At 42.1% G+C, this 18,350-nt stretch overlaps 1 protein-coding gene across 1 annotated transcript in view; it reads right to left on the minus strand.

Moving 5' to 3' along the window:
• Positions 1–18,350, minus strand: part of mre11a (MRE11 homolog A, double strand break repair nuclease) — a 254,367-nt gene that overhangs the window by 116,185 nt on the left and 119,832 nt on the right. Inside the window, exons 12-13 of the mRNA XM_059514860.1 lie at positions 16,721–16,824; positions 13,836–14,009 (exon numbers count right to left, since the gene is read on the minus strand). Of these exons, the coding sequence (XP_059370843.1) occupies positions 13,836–14,009; positions 16,721–16,824 (278 nt within the window). The remainder of the gene's footprint in view (positions 1–13,835; positions 14,010–16,720; positions 16,825–18,350) is intronic.

Consider the following 18,350-nt stretch of genomic DNA (forward strand, 5'->3'; position numbering starts at 1 on the left):
TACTGTTATAGCGCCACCTATGGTCCGATCTCCATGAAACTTTGCGTGCTTGTTCAGAGTAACCTGTCACATGTTTTCACCAAGTTTCCTAAAGTTTTCAGTTTTCGTCTAGGTTTTATAGGCTTTTGGGTATTTTGGCCACACCCCTTTTCTAAATTACCCTGTCAAAGGTAACCGAAAGACAAATTTTATTTTTTTCTTGATAATTATTGATCTGGAGAGTCCAGAGAATATCACTGCAGTGGTTTGATTCCAATCGGGCTAAAAACCTGGGACTAGTTCGCAAAAGTAGGTTTTTAACATAATCTTAAATAATTAATGAACGATTTGATTGACATCTTCGCTCCCTAAGGCAAAGTTGTTCACAAAGAGGAGATCTATCATATGATATTAAGATCTAGTGTTTGTGTTAATGTATGAACATGTTCTACAAATTGTGATAATTTTCTATTGAAAATGTGTGTTTTTGAGGCTTTTTCAACCGTTATAGCGCCACCTATGGACCGATCTACATAAAACGTTGCATACTTGTTAAGAGTCATTGGTCACATGTTTATTCCAAGTTTCAGAATATTTTGACTTTTTGTTTTGGTTTTATAGGCTTTGGGGTATGTTTGGCCACACCCCTTTTCTAAATTACCCCTTTAAAGCTAACCAAAGTACAAAATTCAACATTTATTTGATAGTTATTGATCTAGAGAGTCCACAGAATATTACTGCAGTGGTTTGGTTCCGATCGGGCAAAAACCTAGGACTAGTTCGCAAAAGTAGCTTTTTAACATATTTGTGAATAACAATTGAACGATTTGATTGACAGCAAGTGTTCTTGAGGCAAAGTTGTGCATTATGAGGAGATCTATCAAATGATATGCATATTGTGTTGATATGTGAAACACCACGTGATTACAGAGCCATAAAACTCATTAGCGCCAACTAGTGGCCGATTTCTTTCAAAATTCTTACAGACCTTAAGTTTCATGAGTCGAGCGAGTTTCGTTCCGATCAACTTCCGTTAACCCTTTCAAATAGGTGCTTAAATTTGTTTTGCCAATGGCAAAATGTTTTTTGAGATATGCAAATGTCCTCATAGCTTCAGACAAAGACACTGCATACCAAGTCGATCGAGTCAACGGTTGCCTAGTTATAGCCATTTATGTGTTTTTTCTATCTTATAGCGCCCCCAAGTGGCAGAGATGCGCAATTTATTTTTTATTTGACCAAAGATTGAGCTCATCCATATGTGTACCAAGTTTGGTGAAGATATTTCATTGACTTCTGGAGTTATAGCCATTTTAGTAAAATAGGCTCCTCCCACAACGTTAATTTTGCGCCGGCTAGTGACCGTGAATGGAAATTTCAACTTTTTTTCGATAATTATTGATGTTGAGACTCCATTGAAAATTTCTGCACTGGTTTGGTTCCGATCGGGCAAAAAACCACGGACTAGTTCGCAAAAGTAAGTTTTAAACTAAATTAAAAATGGCGGAAAAATTTGCATACCGGAAATTAAATCGGAGATATACATTTTGATCTTCAGGTGTCCAGCTTTCCATTCATATAAGACTCTTGAGCCTACGACACATGGTCTAGGAGTTATGACCAGTTTCGCGCTTTTGGTTGCTATAGCGCCACCTATGGGCCAATCAGGGTCATATTCTCTGAACCTCTCCTCGATTTTTGTACTACCATCTGGCAAAGTTTCAAGGTTCCAGCTCTTACAGTTTGGGCTGCACAATGCGTTTTAGCGGAGAGAAAAATATTAAAAATCAGTACTTCGTGCTTGAACCCCTAATAAATAACAGGAGAGTTTCAAAGTGGCTTAAGCTATTTTGTGTAAACTTTTTTCCCTATATCACATGCCAAACTAATAACATTGTAAGCATTAAATCTTTAATTGCTGCTTTCTGCTGTGAAAATTTTGTTTGTGATGAAAATAACAGTACGTTTTTGTCAGTTATTTTATCTAAACAGATCGATTAACTTCTTCAAGATTTCAAAATCAGATAGCATGCTGATAATGTAGTAGCACTGTAAGATTACATTTGTTTGAATGCATTATTGTGAAAGCGATTGCGTGTGAATCTGTTTAAACCATGCTTTAACCCGAAAATAATGAGTAAAAGAAACAGATAAACTCTTAACATCCCGCTCGACTCTTGCAGTCATTGTAACCTTCTGATCAAGCTAAATATGTTTAACATGAATTCTAGCTGAATATGCAGTTATATTATGGGCTGTTGTAATTGAATTGAATTGTACTCGTGATGAAGCGCTCTTGGAGCGAGTGAAAACCACTACGCTCATATTCAAGTGTTTGTGCAAAAATTATTAATGTGCATTAATGACAGGGAGGCGCCGTCTCATCACTTTAATTTTTTCCTGATAATGAATTTACAAATTTTTTAATTAACATAATATCGTGGTGTCTCTCACATTAAAAATATATCTACAGAAAGCTTGAAACGTTTTTTTAAACGAAAACGTACTCGGTTACTAAACGTAACCTCGGTTCTCTTACGAGAGCTCTCTCGTACTGCGTCTTAGCTAAGACGCTACGGGAAAAGTCTCTTTTCACGAAATACTGAAGCAAAAAATTATCCTTAATTTTGTATTTTTGTAAAGCGCATTTGCAGCAGTACACAGCCATAGGCGAGACGGCTCGTTCGCTCATTGGCTTGTTCTGCGGCAACTGCATAGCCTATCGAGCGCGGGCTGATGCAACATCAGACCAATAAGGGCGCTTCGCGCCCTTCTTGCCACTTCCCGCCAAAACGGGTGTGGCCCAACCTATAAAAGGAGCTCGAAAAGGCTGACTCACCTGATTTATTTCATCGCCGAAGCGAACCAGAGTGAATCGTGCGCACGGCAGAGAACGCAGTACTCGTTCGCTCTTCTAGAGAGAACCGAGGTTACGTTTAGTAACCGAGTACGTTCTCTTACGAGAGCTCTCTCGTACTGCGTCTTAGCTAAGACGCTACAGGAACCCAATGTAAAACGCCGTGCGCGCAGGGAACACACACCAATAAACCTGAAGCAACAATTTTTTGTTTTACAATGCAGTCACCTGAGGGGCTCACAGAGAGTCCAGGACAGAAAAGGGAAAAAGCCCTCCGTCCCATATCTAGCAGCATCCGTAGATGCGGCAATATGACATCACACAGCCGAGGCAAGGCCTGACCAATGTGGCAATGCGGGTCTTACGCAATACTGCCCATATAACAGTCGGCAGCGCATAGCGCTCGTGAACTCAGAATTCCCCTCAGGGCCCTGATTCGCCTATACCGACAGCAGCCTTGCTTGCAAGGCGGGAACCTCCAGGTTATAGAACCTGATAAATGTAGACGGCGAGGCCCAACCTGCCGCCATACATATATCCTGCAAGGAGATCCCAGTACACCACGCCCACGACGAGGCGACGCCTCTTGTGGAGTGTGCTCTGACGCCCAACGGGCACTGAAGGCCCCTGGAAGCGTAAGCTAATGCTATGGCGTCAACTATCCATCTGGATAGCGTCTGTCTCGAAACAGCCATTCCCTTGGAACGCCCACCGAACGAGACAAATAGCTGCTCCGTCTGCCGAAAGGCAGCAGAGCGAGACACATAAGCTCTTAAAACCTTGACAGGGCAAAGAAGACTCGAGTCTCCATCCTCCCCTGACACCGGCAGGGCAGACAGGGCAATAACCTGAGCCCGAAACGGTGTGTTGAGGGATTTCGGCACATAACCGTGCCTAGGTTTGAGTATGACTCTTGAGTCATTGGGCCCAAATTCCAAGCACGACTGGCTCACCGAGAGCGCGTGCAAATCACCCACACGCTTCACAGAAGCGAGAGCCAACAAGAATACTGTCTTGAACGACAGATGCTGAAGGCTAATCGATTAGATAGGCTTGAAAGGGGGACCCTTCAAGGCCTCCAAAACCGCCGCGAGGTCCCACATAGGGACTGACGGAGGTCTGGGAGGATTCAGCCTCCTAGCTCCTCTGAGGAACCGGATGACTAAATCATTCCTTCCTATTGACTGACCGGACGCCGTTTCAGAAAATGCCGCGATGGCAGCCACATAAACTTTGAGCGTGGATGGGGCTCTGCCCTTATCCAACAGCTCCTGAAGGAAGGAGAGGACCTCCGTCACCTCACAACTAAGGGGTGAATAACCTCGAGCTGTGCACCAGCTGGAGAACACCGACCACTTCTAGGCATACAGACGTCGTGTCGACGGAGCTCTAGCCTGAGTGATGGTATTTAGCACTCCCACTGCGAGATCAGCGGGTAACCGTTGAGTGCCCATACATAGAGGGACCACAACTCCGGTTGAGGGTGCCAAATCGAGCCCCTGGCCTGCGAGAGGAGGTCTCTACTCAACGGTACCGGCCACGGGGCGACATCTGCTAACTGCATCAGATCTGGGAACCATGGTTGGTTCTTCCAAAGAGGTGCTACAAGCAGTATTGAACATCTCGTTTCTCTCACCCGTTCTATCACCTGCGGAAGGGGGGAGATGGGAGGGAACGCATAAAGCGGGCAGCACGGCCATCTCCGTGACAGCGCGCTTTCGTTCTTGGAAAGAACGCGGGGCAGTGGGCGTTTTCGTGGGACGCAAAGAGGTCCACCTCCGCCATGCCAGATCTCTCCCACAACAGCTGGACTGTTTGCGGGTGTAGAGACCATTCGCCCGTAGGAACATTGCCTCTGGACAGCCTGTCTGGACCCAGATTCTGCAGTCCAGGCACATGCACTGCTCTCAGCGAGCGCACGTTGCGCTGAGCCCAAATCAGGAGGCGTTCCGTCAGCCTGCACAGGTTTCGGGACCCGAGACCGCCCTGGCGATTTATGTAGGACACCACGGACATGTTGTCCGAACGGACTACGAGGTGGTGATCCTTGATATGGGGACAAAAGCGCGTCAGCGTGTTCTCCACTGCCAGCATTTCCAGGCAGTTGATATGATGGAGCTTTTCCCGTTCTGACCATAGGCCAAAGGACGGTCTGCCTTCGAGCAGCGCTCCCCATCCCGAAGTGGAGGCGTCCGTCGACACCACTTTCACACTCAGGGAAGTCCCCAGGCTTACACCTGATCGGTACCAGCCGTTCGCTGTCCAAGGTGCTAGAGCCGCAACACAGCTCTGATCGACCTTGAAATGCAGCCGGCCAGACGCCCACGCTCTACGCAGCACCTGAGCCTTCAGCCAGAACTGCAGGGGGCGCATGCGGAGCAGGCCCAGCCGCAGAACCGGAGATGCTGAGGCCATGAGACCCAGCATCTTTTGACAGTGTTTGAACGACACAGTCGCGCCACAGCGGAAAGAACTCGCTGCACGCTGAATGCCCATCGCGCGCTGTGGTGACAGCCGCGCCGTCATGGAACACGAGTTTAGAACTATACCCAGAAACAGGATCGTCTGACTGGGGTTCAGCGAACTCTTCGCCCAATTGACACTGAGGCCGAGCTTCTCGAGGTGATCGAGTAAAACGGCTCTGTGGTCCACGAGCTCCGCTCATGATCGGGCCAGAACCAGCCAGTCGTCCAAATAATTCAGCACTCGTATGCCTCTGAGTCTGAGAGGACTGCATCCATGCACCTCGTAAACGTACGAGTAGCTACGGACAAGCCGAATGGCAGGACTGCAAACTGGTATGCCTGGCCCTCGAAGGCGAATCTCAAATATCGCCTGTGGTTTGACGCTATCTGTATTTGAAAATACGCGTCCTTCAGATCTATTGACATGAACCAGTCCCCTCTGCGAATCTGCGCGAGGAGCTTCCTGGTCGTGAGCATTTTGAAACTGCGTTTCATCAATGCCTTGTTCAGCTGTCTTAGATCCAGTATGGGCCTGAGACCGCCGTCTCTCTTGGGCACCAGAAAGTATCTGCTGTACAGCCCCCCCTCGCTTTGAGACACAGGCTCTACAGCCCCTTTGCTCAACAGTTTTGATATTTCGGCCCGAAGTATGTGTGCTACTTCTGTTTTGACCGTAGTTTCGACGCGCGCTGAAAAGCGCGGTGGGCGTCGAGAAAACTGTAGCGAGTAGCCTCTCTTTATAATGCCTAGCACCCAATCCGAAACCCCTGGAAGCACTGACCATGAATCTGCATGAATGGCTAAGGGCTGGATGCGAAACGCGCTCTGTTGACTGGGCAACGGCGGCGCTCGAGTGTGCTGCGCATCTGAGGCGGGGAGCGCGCTGGAAGTGGGCACGTTTACTATGCGGCGCGCTCGACCGATCTGTGTCGATCTTATGTGCGCTAGCCCTGTGTGCAGGGCTGTGCTTACATGTGGAGATGGGCACTGGGTAGTGGGCATCGTCACTGCATTTATAGCACCATCGGCCGTGGCCGGACGAGCATGCACGGGTTTCGTTTTTACAGAAACCACATGACGCGTGTGACATAGTAATTGTGGGCACTGAGGGGTGGGCACGTTTACTATGCAGTGTGCGCGACCGACTTGAGTCGACATTATGGGCGCAGGCCCTGTGTGCAGGGCTGTGCTTACATGTGGAGATGGGCACTGAGGAGTGGGCATCGTCACTACATTTATAGCACCATCGGCCGTGGCCGGGACACCAGAAATTACACATTTTTCGGGAAATATCTGGGTAGCCGTGATAACGGTTTTCGTGTGCAGGCAAGCGGGCAACCGTACAGGCTTGCGCATTGCAAAAAACGCTGAAACAGTCACAATCTCTGGAAACTGAAACAGCGGCGCGCTTAGGTGAGAGCCCGGCCACAACGGAACTCATGCACCGGCGCTTCGATGAAGCAGCCATCGTGTGTAGTGCCGACGCAGCGTCATGCAGCATGCGTAGATGGCTTTCCTAGGATGGCTTCGGGGCTCCCGGCCTCACCGTAATCCTCTGCCGCGGTCCCCGCGGCGCGGGGCGACGGCCAGTAGAGCAAGAACGGGGGTCTCGAGCTGCGTTGCTGAAGCTGTTGTGATAACGGCTTTTGTGTGCAGGCAAGCGGGCAACTGTGCAGGCTTGCGCATTGCAGAAAACGCTGAGACAGTCACAATTCCTGGAACTGAAACAGCGGCGCGCTTGGGTGAGAGCTCGGCCACAGCGGAACTCGTACACCTGCGCTTCGATGAAGCAGCCATCGTTAGTAGTGCCGACGCAGCGTCACACAGCAGGCTTTAGATGGCAACACCGCTTTTGCCGCCGTCCAGCAGAGGGCGGACAAAGGTGCGTCGCTATCGCCTGTTCCACCGGCGGAAGTGAGTGGTAGTTCCTGTTTTTAGCATCATCAGTGTGGAGAATGCTAGTGAGACAGACGAACGAGTTCGTGCCGAATATGGAGCGTTCCAAGCCTTCGCCACCTCTTCGTGAAGCTCAGGAAGAAAAGAGGCGGGCTTTGAGAAGTACGCTCATCCGAAAGGGAAATACCATCCAGCCGGGAACGAGAGGGGGGGCGCTGGTGCAAACCACTCGCGGCCGAGACTCATCGCGGCCAACACGAGCATTCGCCCCGGCTCCTTCTCGATGTCAGCTCGTCTGCTGGGCTTCTGAGCAGAAGGCGCGAGATCCTCAGAGCTCGCCCAGCCCTCACTGCCCGAAGCTAGCAGAGAGCGCGTGTCCTCTTCCCCCGACGCGGCCCTGAGATCGACTTCCTCGGACGACGCGCCGGCAAACAGCGGGCGCTGCCCACCGGGAAGCGATGCAGGGGGGGCCGGTGAAGCAAGGCGAACCGGCGAGCTCGGTTGAGCTGAAGACGGTTCCGGAATCCGCTGGAAGCGATGCTTTTACGGCGCCTCAGCGCAGCGGAGAATGCAGGCTCAGAGAAAAAGGCCAGGCGAGTCCTCAGAGTCACCATGGCAACAGCTCGCAGTGGGGCCATCCACCGTCAGCGAGCGAGCGCTGCATGATCTTCACCCAGGCAGGAGACACAGATGACGTACAGGTCTCCCTCGCTGAGTGGGGCTCTGACGAGCCGCAGGAAGGCATCTTAAAAAAGACGCGAGCTCTTTTACGAGTGTGTGTCGCAGGGCGAACACACACACACACATAAAGAACAGCTTGGATATAACAGGATTGAAAGGATATAGGCACCGGATAGCGCAGCAGGAACGGCAGTGGAAGGCGGCGATGCCAGCAGCTTCAGAATGGCTCGTCCTGCTGATGTGCTTTCTCAGACGGCGCTTGCTTCCTCCGTGATCCAGCGATGCGTGAGCTTCGCTGAAGAGATGAAAAATCAGGTGAGTCAGCCTTTTCGAGCTCCTTTTATAGGTTGGGCCACACCCGTTTCCGCGGGAAGTGGCAAGAAGGGCGCGAAGCGCCCTTATTGGTCTGATGTTGCATCAGCCCGCGCTCGATAGGCTGTGCAGTTGCCGCAGAACAAGCCAATGAGCGAACGAGCCGTCTCGCCTATGGCTGTGTACTGCTGCAAATGCGCTTTACAAAAATACAAAATTAAGGATAATTTTTTGCTTCAGTATTTCGTGAAAAGAGACTTTTCCCGTAGCGTCTCAGCTAAGACGCAGTACGAGAGAGCTCTCGTAAGAGAACGAATTGTGTAATCTGTGAATGTTGCATTTCTCTCGTCGGAGAGAGCCAGCACTGTGAATTTCATCCTGCAGCCGACAAGAAAAAAATTGTTTATTAATAAATAATTTAAATGTCTCATTTTTCACAATTATTAGGCTACTTTTGCATGTGCTTTGTTGCAAACTTAATGCATGTGCTTGAGCGTGGAATATATTAATATTTGATTATGTAAATTTAATATAAACCTCTGATTAGTTGAATATAACAAATGAACGACTAGAACTAGAAAAATCTTAAGTGGGGGCAGACCATTTTTTTTGTCTATAACCAAAACAACAGTCCTATATAAACCAGTTCAGCAAGTGAAAGCCTCATAAGACACTGTCCATATGAAAGAGCAATTCACACCTTTATCTCGACCCCCACAAGCCATAAATAACTACCCCCAAAAACCCAACCCCCTCCAGCTGAACTGAATTCGGTCTGTTTTTTGGCTGTGAAGAACGGTGTGTTACTGGGCTGAAACATGCCTGCACTCAGCAGCACTACTCTTTGTATTCATTATTTTCTCGCAGCCCATATTATTATTTTCACAAGACCATAATGATGATAACAAATCATCAATTAATAATTAATCATTATTTTAGGAAAATCATTATTTGTGATCTTGGGTGTTTGCGGAAGGCTTTAAGACCAAGCGGAGTCCTCTGTTCCCGCCTCACAAAATTTTTTCCCTTATTTTCTTAAAGAATAAACAAGTATTTTCTACAAGAATAAACATGATAACATTATTAATTACTAAAAATAATTTAAGCAATTAAAACAAATTTTTTAAACTTGAATTAAAATACAATTAAACTAACTTTAAATTATCAAGGAGTTTATAAGTAAAAATTGATAAAATGTCACAGTGCATGTTAAATAGCCTAAATGAACTTGTGTTAACAATATAATTAGAACTAACAATATAATTCGATTTTTTTAAATGAACAATTCCTGTATAAAATGGGACAGCAACCTTTATAACAAACATTTTTAAATCGTCCACAGCTGAGCATCGCGGGAGGCTGATCTGCGCCAGAGCACATGTAGTGAATGTGATGCAATGTCATTTTCAGATTTAATGAAAAAAAAAAAAAAAATACCTGGATAGCCTAGATTAGGCCCAGGCTCTGTTCTGAAGTATAAAATAATCATAATTACTGTTATCCCAGAGTAACAAATTTTAACGGATTAATCGCCTATTTTCATTTGCTGGATGTTTTCTTTATTTTTTATTTTTTAAACACGCTAAAAAATTAAGTTTGTCAGAGGAAAAAAAAATATATGAGTCGTGTATAGGTTTCATTTTAACAGATTAATCACCTATTTTCGTTTGCTGCATGTTTTTTTTTTTTTTACCTGTTAGCCAGCACCCCCCATTATGGGACTCACAGCTGAAAGTGCTCTTACTAACTTATAATTGTAATAGTTTCCTACTTCAGTGTGTTACAAACATAATTGTGGTGTCTTTAGAAAGAAGACCCTTTGGGCTTCAATTTTTATCAACCAGATTTGATAATACTCAAAAATATTAAAAGTTATAGACACTGAAGTGCCTTGAATTTTTTTTACCACTCTTAAATATTTTTTTATTTGATATAAAAATACATGAAATGAGTCCTGGAGCAATCTAGATAAGTAATGGGTTGAAAGCCACATGTCTCATGAGTTTCTATTTCAAATCTGAATAAAATATCATGAAAAATGAGACTCCTGCAAATATTTTTATGAGACTATGTCTACACCCCCCACCCCCCAAATATAAGAAAATATATTTCCCAATAGTATTGAAGGCTTCTACAAACTATTTAGTCAGTAAACATACCACTGCATAGTTTTTTTCAATTATAAAACACTAGACAGAAACTTAGACATCATATAAATGATTTATTTGAGCACTAGAAAAATACAATAAGAATAATTTGAGTAAGAAAAATAAGAATAATAATAATAAAAAAAAGATTTAACTTTGTTTGCCAATATAGAACATCCTGAGATTGCTAGAGATGCATATTTTACAATGAATTACGATGCAAATAAGTGCTGATGTGCTGATGGCCACTTATACAGATGTTAATAACACAAATGTGCCAAAGTAATCCACTCTCTCTATTCATATAGACGCGTTCACTTTGATAGCCGTGACCATTCAGTAATAGCGAGCTGATTTGGGCTTATTTGCACTCAAACAGATGGTAATCATGCAGATACATTCACATTCAACATAAAACACTCTCACATATATAAAAACTGTCTAAAATTAAAAGAAAGGAAAAAGTAGATCTCTATAAGTTCCGCCTCCATCAGCTGACAGGTGCGTCAGAGCGCGTCACCAGCTCTCAGGAGAGAGCGCCAAATTCAAATAAACTATCTTCCGCCTATTTTTCATTCATTCTTTTTTCCGGTGGATCGCCTCATTCTGTTTGTGACACTGTACGCTGCAAAACCATGCCGTGTTTTTACTACCAAGACGCAGTTTCCGACCATGAGTTATTCCATAACGGACGCAAACAATTCTGTCGCTGAAGAAATGAAATGTAAACAAAGGAATTATGATCCATATTACAACGTTATTGCTTCGTTGGACTAAACGTGCTTCATGAGATGTCGTTCAGTGGACCCTTACCTTCCTAACTAAACCGGGATTTACAGCTGTGGATGTGTTTATGATTCATTATTACGACGGATCTGGTATGTACAGCGTTTTCATTGCTTATTTTTTTTATGTGTACTGCTTACACAAATGTAGCAAATACAGTCTTTATAAGCTTTCCATTGAAAAACAGCGATCTGTCGTCGATGCTTGAGGCTTAGATCTTTATAATGATACATAGTTTGTCAAGATTAAATTTTTCCTGTTTCATTTAATCTATTCATAATCACTGACACGTGCGTGTGGAGAGGCTTTGAGGACGAGGGCGTTCTGGTGCAGGTTAACAGGACACGCTAAAAATAAATCAGAGTTTGTGAGAGGAAAAAATATAAGTCGGGTATAAGTTGCATTATATTACATTTAGAAATAATAACGCCTGGCCTAATAATGTTATAATGTACCAACAGGATATTTTTATTTCCCTTCACTTTACAACAAATCCTTTAAATTTATCAAATTTATCAGAACAAAACAAGAATTAAAAATATATAATTCAAATGGATAAATATAATTGCAGTATATAATAATCTATACTTAGTAATAAATAATAATAATAATAATAATAATAATAATTTAAAGCTAAGCATAAGGTAAGGTTGGGCTTTCTCATTCGGGAGAAATCCAAACGTTTCCATATTCGTGATGTTGCCCATTTGAAGCTTAACTATTATTCATGAGGTAAATAGGCTGTGTAGTTCAGTCGTGTTTCAGTATCGATGGAAAAAAAATCATAATTAACAATATGTCAAAGTGCTAAGCAGAATGTCTGGTGAACGACTGCTGTTTCCAGTGAATATGTGCACGAGGCACCAGCGCGATCAAACAGCTGAAACAAATAATACTTAATTTTTGGTCACACATAAGGCATAATTCAAAAAAGCAAAGTGTTGGTAGTTTGAAAAATCAAGAATAATAACAGACTTAAAACTAATTATTACTAAATGCTGGACCGTTCCAATTTCGCTCTGCATATGGAACCTGAAGATTTTTTTTTAAACCAAGAATGAACCGAAATGAAAATGAAATGAAAACATTTAGCTTATATATATATATATATATATATATATATATATATATATATATATGTATATATATATATATATATATATATATGTATATATATATATATATATGTATATATATATATATGTATATATATATATATATATATATATATATATATGTATATATATATATATATATATATATATATATATATATATATATATATATATAGGCCTTATATTTATGCATATGATCCTTTGTGTAAAGGTCTTCTTTTAAATTTTGTTTAGTAGACTGAAGCCTAAGACTATCCTACATTTTGAAATTAACAAATTGTAAATTTCTTAATGTTTTTTTTTTTTTAAATGTTACAATGTTATATCATAATGTTATTGTTGTTTTACTTCCTTCTTTTATCTTATTTTACAATTACATTCATTTCGCAATCCGTCCCTTTGCGCCACCTGGCGGTAGTTTCGCGAATGATTTTAACATGCGACTAAATTACAGTTATGGTACGCGCGGCGTAAGGCCCAGATAGGCTGTCCACCTACTGTAGATATGCTTTTAAATCAAGAACAAACCATTTATTGCTGTATTTATAAACTGCTTACTAATGTCTATTCATGTCGGGACAATGCTTAAAAAATGATGAATTGACTATTTACTAATGCTTAATTATTGATTCATAGTATGCATTTATTATAAAATGTTATCGGTTACTTTTTTTAATACGAGTACAATTTACACCCTGAAAATGGTAACAAAGATGTTGTTTCTTGAAAGAGTTAGACTGTTACAGGAAATTAAAATTAAGTAGTGTCAGGGTTCTGTAACTTCAGTCTAGTGTTATTCATGGTTTTGTAACAGAGCCCTGACACTCCTGTTATGGCATTGTTCCCAGGTGAGCATGTGGCTTCGAGGCTGCTCAAGCCATGCGCTCTCGTCCGCATTTCCTGTTTTATGTTGGAGCGTGGTATATGACGGGGTCCGGACACTCGCGCTCCATGTTCTGTCTTGATGTGGGAGCGTGCAGTCTCGAGTTTAATCCTCCGTGTGCTCTTCTGTCCAAGTGTGTTCTGTGGCACGTGGTTTGTGTTCGGCTGCATGCTTTTCTTGTTCTCTTGTATAGTTGCATGCAGCTTGGTTTGTGCTGGCTGCATGCTGTCTTGCCTGAACATGCGGCTTATGAGTTTGCTCATTAGCTGCGTGAGTGTATCTAGTTCAAGCACATGGCTTTTGTCTTAGTTCCTGTGTGCCATGTGCTCTCATTGTCTTGACCTCACCCATCTTGTTACCTGATTATTGATGTAATTCAAAAATCGTTACCATCCTCATTAACTCCCTATTTATTCTCCTTGTGTTTGCAGTCTTGTTGCTAGTTCGTTGTCAAATGTTTGTATGTGCTCCTCGTGCCTTGCCTGTCAAGTTTTTGTCTGTTTCCCCTACAGGGTAGTTTTAGTTTGTTTATTTTATTTTATTATTATTAAAGAGCCCTTCTATCTGCATCATTAAGTCCTCGCCTCATCCCTCTACCCGATACCTGACAAGCAAGCTCATTGTGAAAGCAAAGAATGCCATTGTAAAATGATTTTAACTCCTTATTTAATTAAAATTTCTCACTAGATCTTCCTTAAATGTTCAACATTTTACCTCCTCATCAATCTTCTCCTCTGTGGCTTCCACCCGTCGTTCTCTGAGGAACCGTTGAGTTTTCTCCAGCTGGTATTTTATGAGTTCTTCTATAGCATCTTTCTCCTCCTTATCCACAAACTCCTGCACTGCCTTTCCCATGCCTTGCTCCGTCAACAGAGACAACTGCACATTCTACACATGAACACATACAGAAACGTACACCATTACATGCCAAGATATATACAATGGGTAGTTAACTTTAAATTATAACTTTTTTTAACAAATCTATTAAACATTTTCTAAACTCATTATACTCAATACACTTGTCCATCAGTTTACAAAAACAAGTAAAAACAATTAATTCAGGGTGAGCCTGGCCTTTATGGACAGATGCCCATAAAATAAAATATGATATTTTAAATGCAAATAAAACAAAATACAACAAATTTATACAAGATGTTCTGAATTAAATTATGATAAAAATTCTAATGTTTTTGAGTCTTTTAGAGACCTTACTAATTAATTAACACATTTACTTGAATTAGAAGCAGAGCAGTCCAGTAAGATGTGATTAATCATCTTACATTTACATTTCACATTTAATCATTTAGCAGACGCTTTTATCCAAAGCGACTTACAAATGAGAACAATAGAAGCAGTCAGGTCAACAAGAGAACAACAACAGTATACAAGTGCCATGACAAGTCTTAGTTAGTCTTATACAGAACGCATAGCCAGGATTTATTTTTTTATTTTTTTTTAATAAATGAAAAGACAGGAAAAAAAGGAAAAGTGCTAGTATTAGTTGGTTAAGTGCTGGCGAAAAAGAGGAGTCTTTAGTTGTTTCTTGAAAATGAGTAAAGACTCAGCTGTACGAATTGAGATTTGGAGGTCATTCCACCAGCTGGGCACAATCCAGGAAAAGGTCTGAGAGTGTGATTTTGAACTTTTTTGGGATGGCACCACAAGGCGTTGTTCACTTGCAGAGCGCAAACTTCTGGAGGGCACATAAGATTTAACCAGTGAGTTTAGGTATGTCGGTGCTGTGCCAGTGGTCATCTTGTAGGCAAGCATCAGTACCTTGAATTTGATGAGAGTGGCTACTGGTAGCCAGCATAACCTGATGAGGAGAGGAGTAACGTGAGCTTTTTTTGGCTCATTGAAGACAACCCTCACTGCTGCATTATGGATCAATTGCAGAGGCTTGACAGTACATGCAGGAAGGCATGCCAGGAGAGCATTACAATAGTCCAGTTTGGAAAAAATAAGAGCTTGGACAAGAAGTTGGGTGGCTTGCTCTGACAGGAAGGGTCTAATCTTCCTAATTTTGTATAAGGCAAATCTGCAGGACTGGGTCGTTGTAGCAATGTGGTCTGTGAAGCTTAACTGATGATCCATCACAACTCCTAGGTTTCTGGCTGTCCTCGAAGGAGTAATGGTTGACGAACCCAGCTGTATAGAGAAGTTGTGATGAAGCAATGGGTTAGCTGGAATCACCAGGAGTTCTGTCTTCGTAAGGTTAAGCTGAAGGTGATGGTCATTCATCCAGCTAGATATGTCACTCAGACAGGCTGAAATGCGAGCAGCTACCATCGGGTAATCTGGTTGGAATGAGAAGTAGAGTTGCGTGTCATCAGCGTAGCAGTGATAAGAAAAGCTATGCTTCTGAATGACAGATCCTAATGATGTCATGTAGATGGAGAAGAGAAGTGATCCAAATACTGAGCCTTGAGGAACCCCAGTAGCAAGTTGTTGTGACATAGAAACATCTTAAGGATCTTAGAAACACACTGAAGGATCTGTCAGAGTTATGACCTAACCCACAGGAGTGCGGTTCCAGAGATGCCCATCTTCCTGAGGGTGGACAGGAGAATCTGGTGATTAACAGTGTCAAAAGCAGCAGACAGGTCTAGTAAGATGAGTACTGAGGATTTTGAAGTTGCTTTTGTCAGTTGCAGGGCTTCAGTAACCGAGAGCAGAGCAGTCTCAGTTGAGTGGCCACTTTTGAAGCCAGATTGGTTGCTGTCCAGGAGGTTGTTCTGTACAAGGAACATAGAAAGCTGGTTGAACACAGCTCGCTCAAGTGTCTTTGCAATGAATGGAAGAAGGAATACCGGTCTGTAGTTTACAGGAAGCGCTGGATTTAGGATTTATGGATTCTGGATGGATACTGGATTTATCTTGAATAGTTTGGGTAGTATTTTATTTGAATGCAACCTCTAACAAACATGTAAACAGAAACAAACAATTCACATGTAATAGTTGCATTATAAATGGAGAATCTATCTAATTTACCAATTTTAGCATGATGGCATGTTCATCTTGATTTCATAACAGAGGTATGAATGATGCTTACAATTTTGCTGTATACTCCTGTTAAAAATAAAATACTTAGTAACTTCTGCTATATAACTACTTTAAAAAAACAACAATATAAAGTTAATCAAGATTATAACGGATTAGAATAGTTATTGACTGTAGTAAACATGAGCATCCCACTAACTAAACAGCTACCATTAATCAGTAAATTGAAAAGCTAACAAGCAAGTGGACTCTTTAACACCCACCCACTTCCATGAAGCACTGTGAATAATGTCTCCATACACTATTTAAATACACTATTTATACACGTATAAGCATACACTATTTAAATGTGTATATACATATTTTGCATATCTTTATAAACAATCAACATTTTTAAATCTATAGTTTTATATTTATTTCTCCTTTTTCATTTGATTAAATCAATGCTTCATGGGATGTAGTTCTTTCCCTCTTAAAAGCTATTAAGAACAGAGTCTGGTACCCATGTCATTTTGTCCAATTTCAAAAACTCTTTTCCTTCACATCAAAGTTTGACTAATGACTGATCTGTATCCTCTACAAACAGACAAACTACAAACCTTCTCAGCTTTCTGAAAGTATTCTTTCACAAGATCTTCCACTCTCAGCTGTAAGACTTCAGAGGTGGGACGAGAGAGAATTGCCGCAAAGTCCATACCTTCTTCTGCAGAACACACATAGCATAAACTTAAATACTAATCTAAAAATCATGCATATGCAGTCATACAAGATGTTCAATTAATAAGTCAAAAGCAACGTTTTGAAGTAGCATTAGTGAAACTGACATCATTCACTGAACCTTATGTCATTCCAAACCCACATGACTGACATTAATCAAACTTTTAAAGAAATGTTGTTGTTTTGTATTGGCTGCTCCTTTTAGTGTAATTACAGTGACTGGGACTGTCAAGCTTCAAAAAGCATACAAAAGTGGTCTATATGATGTATGCTTTATACCAAGTGTACTGAAGATATACAATGGATATACAGCTGGACCAGACAAATCCAATTCATAAAAAGCTTAACCAGGTTTGAGAATTAGATGCAGCAAAATGGGATAAATAAATACATACTTCAGACTCTAATTTTTTCTTACAAATAAAAATGGGGTGAGCACACTTACATTCTCATTTTTAATGATTTAAACATCGACACCATCGTGTCAATTGATTAATATGCGCGAGGGAGAGAGAGCAAGACAGCGCTCGTGTTGTTTGAAGACGGCTCACTCGCTCTCTCTCTCTCCCTCTGTCTCGCTCTCTCTCTCGCACAATCTCTCTATATCTCTCTCTCTCTCTCTGGTATGCGCGCTCTCTCTCTCGCTCTCTCTCTCGCTCTCTCTCTCTCTCTCGCGTGCGCGCCCTCTCTCTCTCTCGCGCGCGCGCGCCCCCTCTCTCGCGCACGCAGAAAAAACAGATGCAATATGGATAAACAAATGATAAAGCTTGGCTTATTGAATATCAGATCCCTTTCTCCGAAAACACTTTTTTGTAAATAATATGATCACTGATCATAATCTAGATGTGCTGTTTGACAGAAACCTGGCTAAAACCTGATGATTACATTATTTTAAATGAGTCCACCCCCCAAGATTACTGTTATAAACATGAGCCGCGTCTAAAAGGCAAAGGGGGAGGTGTTGCTTCAATTTATAACAGCGTTTTCAGGATTTCTCAGAGGGCAGGCTTCAAGTATAACTCGTTTGAAGTAATGGAGCTTCATATAACATTATCCAGAGAAACAAATGTTTATTATAAATCCCCGGTTATGTTTGTACTGGCAACTGTATACAGGCCACCATGGCACCATACTGACTTTATTAAAGAGTTCGGTGATTTTACATCCGAGTTAGTTCTGGCTGCAGATTAAATTGTAATAGTTGGTGATTTTAAAATCCATGTTGATAATGAAAAAGATGCATTGGGGTCAGAATTTATAGACATTCTGAACTCTATTGGGCTTACACAACACGTTTCGGGACCTACTCGTTTTTAAAATCATACTCTAGATTTAATACTGTCAAATGGAACTGATGTTGATAGTGTTGAAATTACGCAGCCAAGTGATGATATCTCAGATCATTATTTAGTTTTGCGCAAACTTCATATAGCCAAAATTGTAACTTCTACTTCTTGTTACAAGTATGGAAGAACCATCACTTCTACCACAAAAGACTGCTTTTTAAGTCAT

The sequence above is a fragment of the Carassius carassius genome, chromosome 28 (genome assembly GCF_963082965.1).
Source record: "Carassius carassius chromosome 28, fCarCar2.1, whole genome shotgun sequence".
Classification (NCBI taxonomy): domain Eukaryota; kingdom Metazoa; phylum Chordata; class Actinopteri; order Cypriniformes; family Cyprinidae; genus Carassius; species Carassius carassius.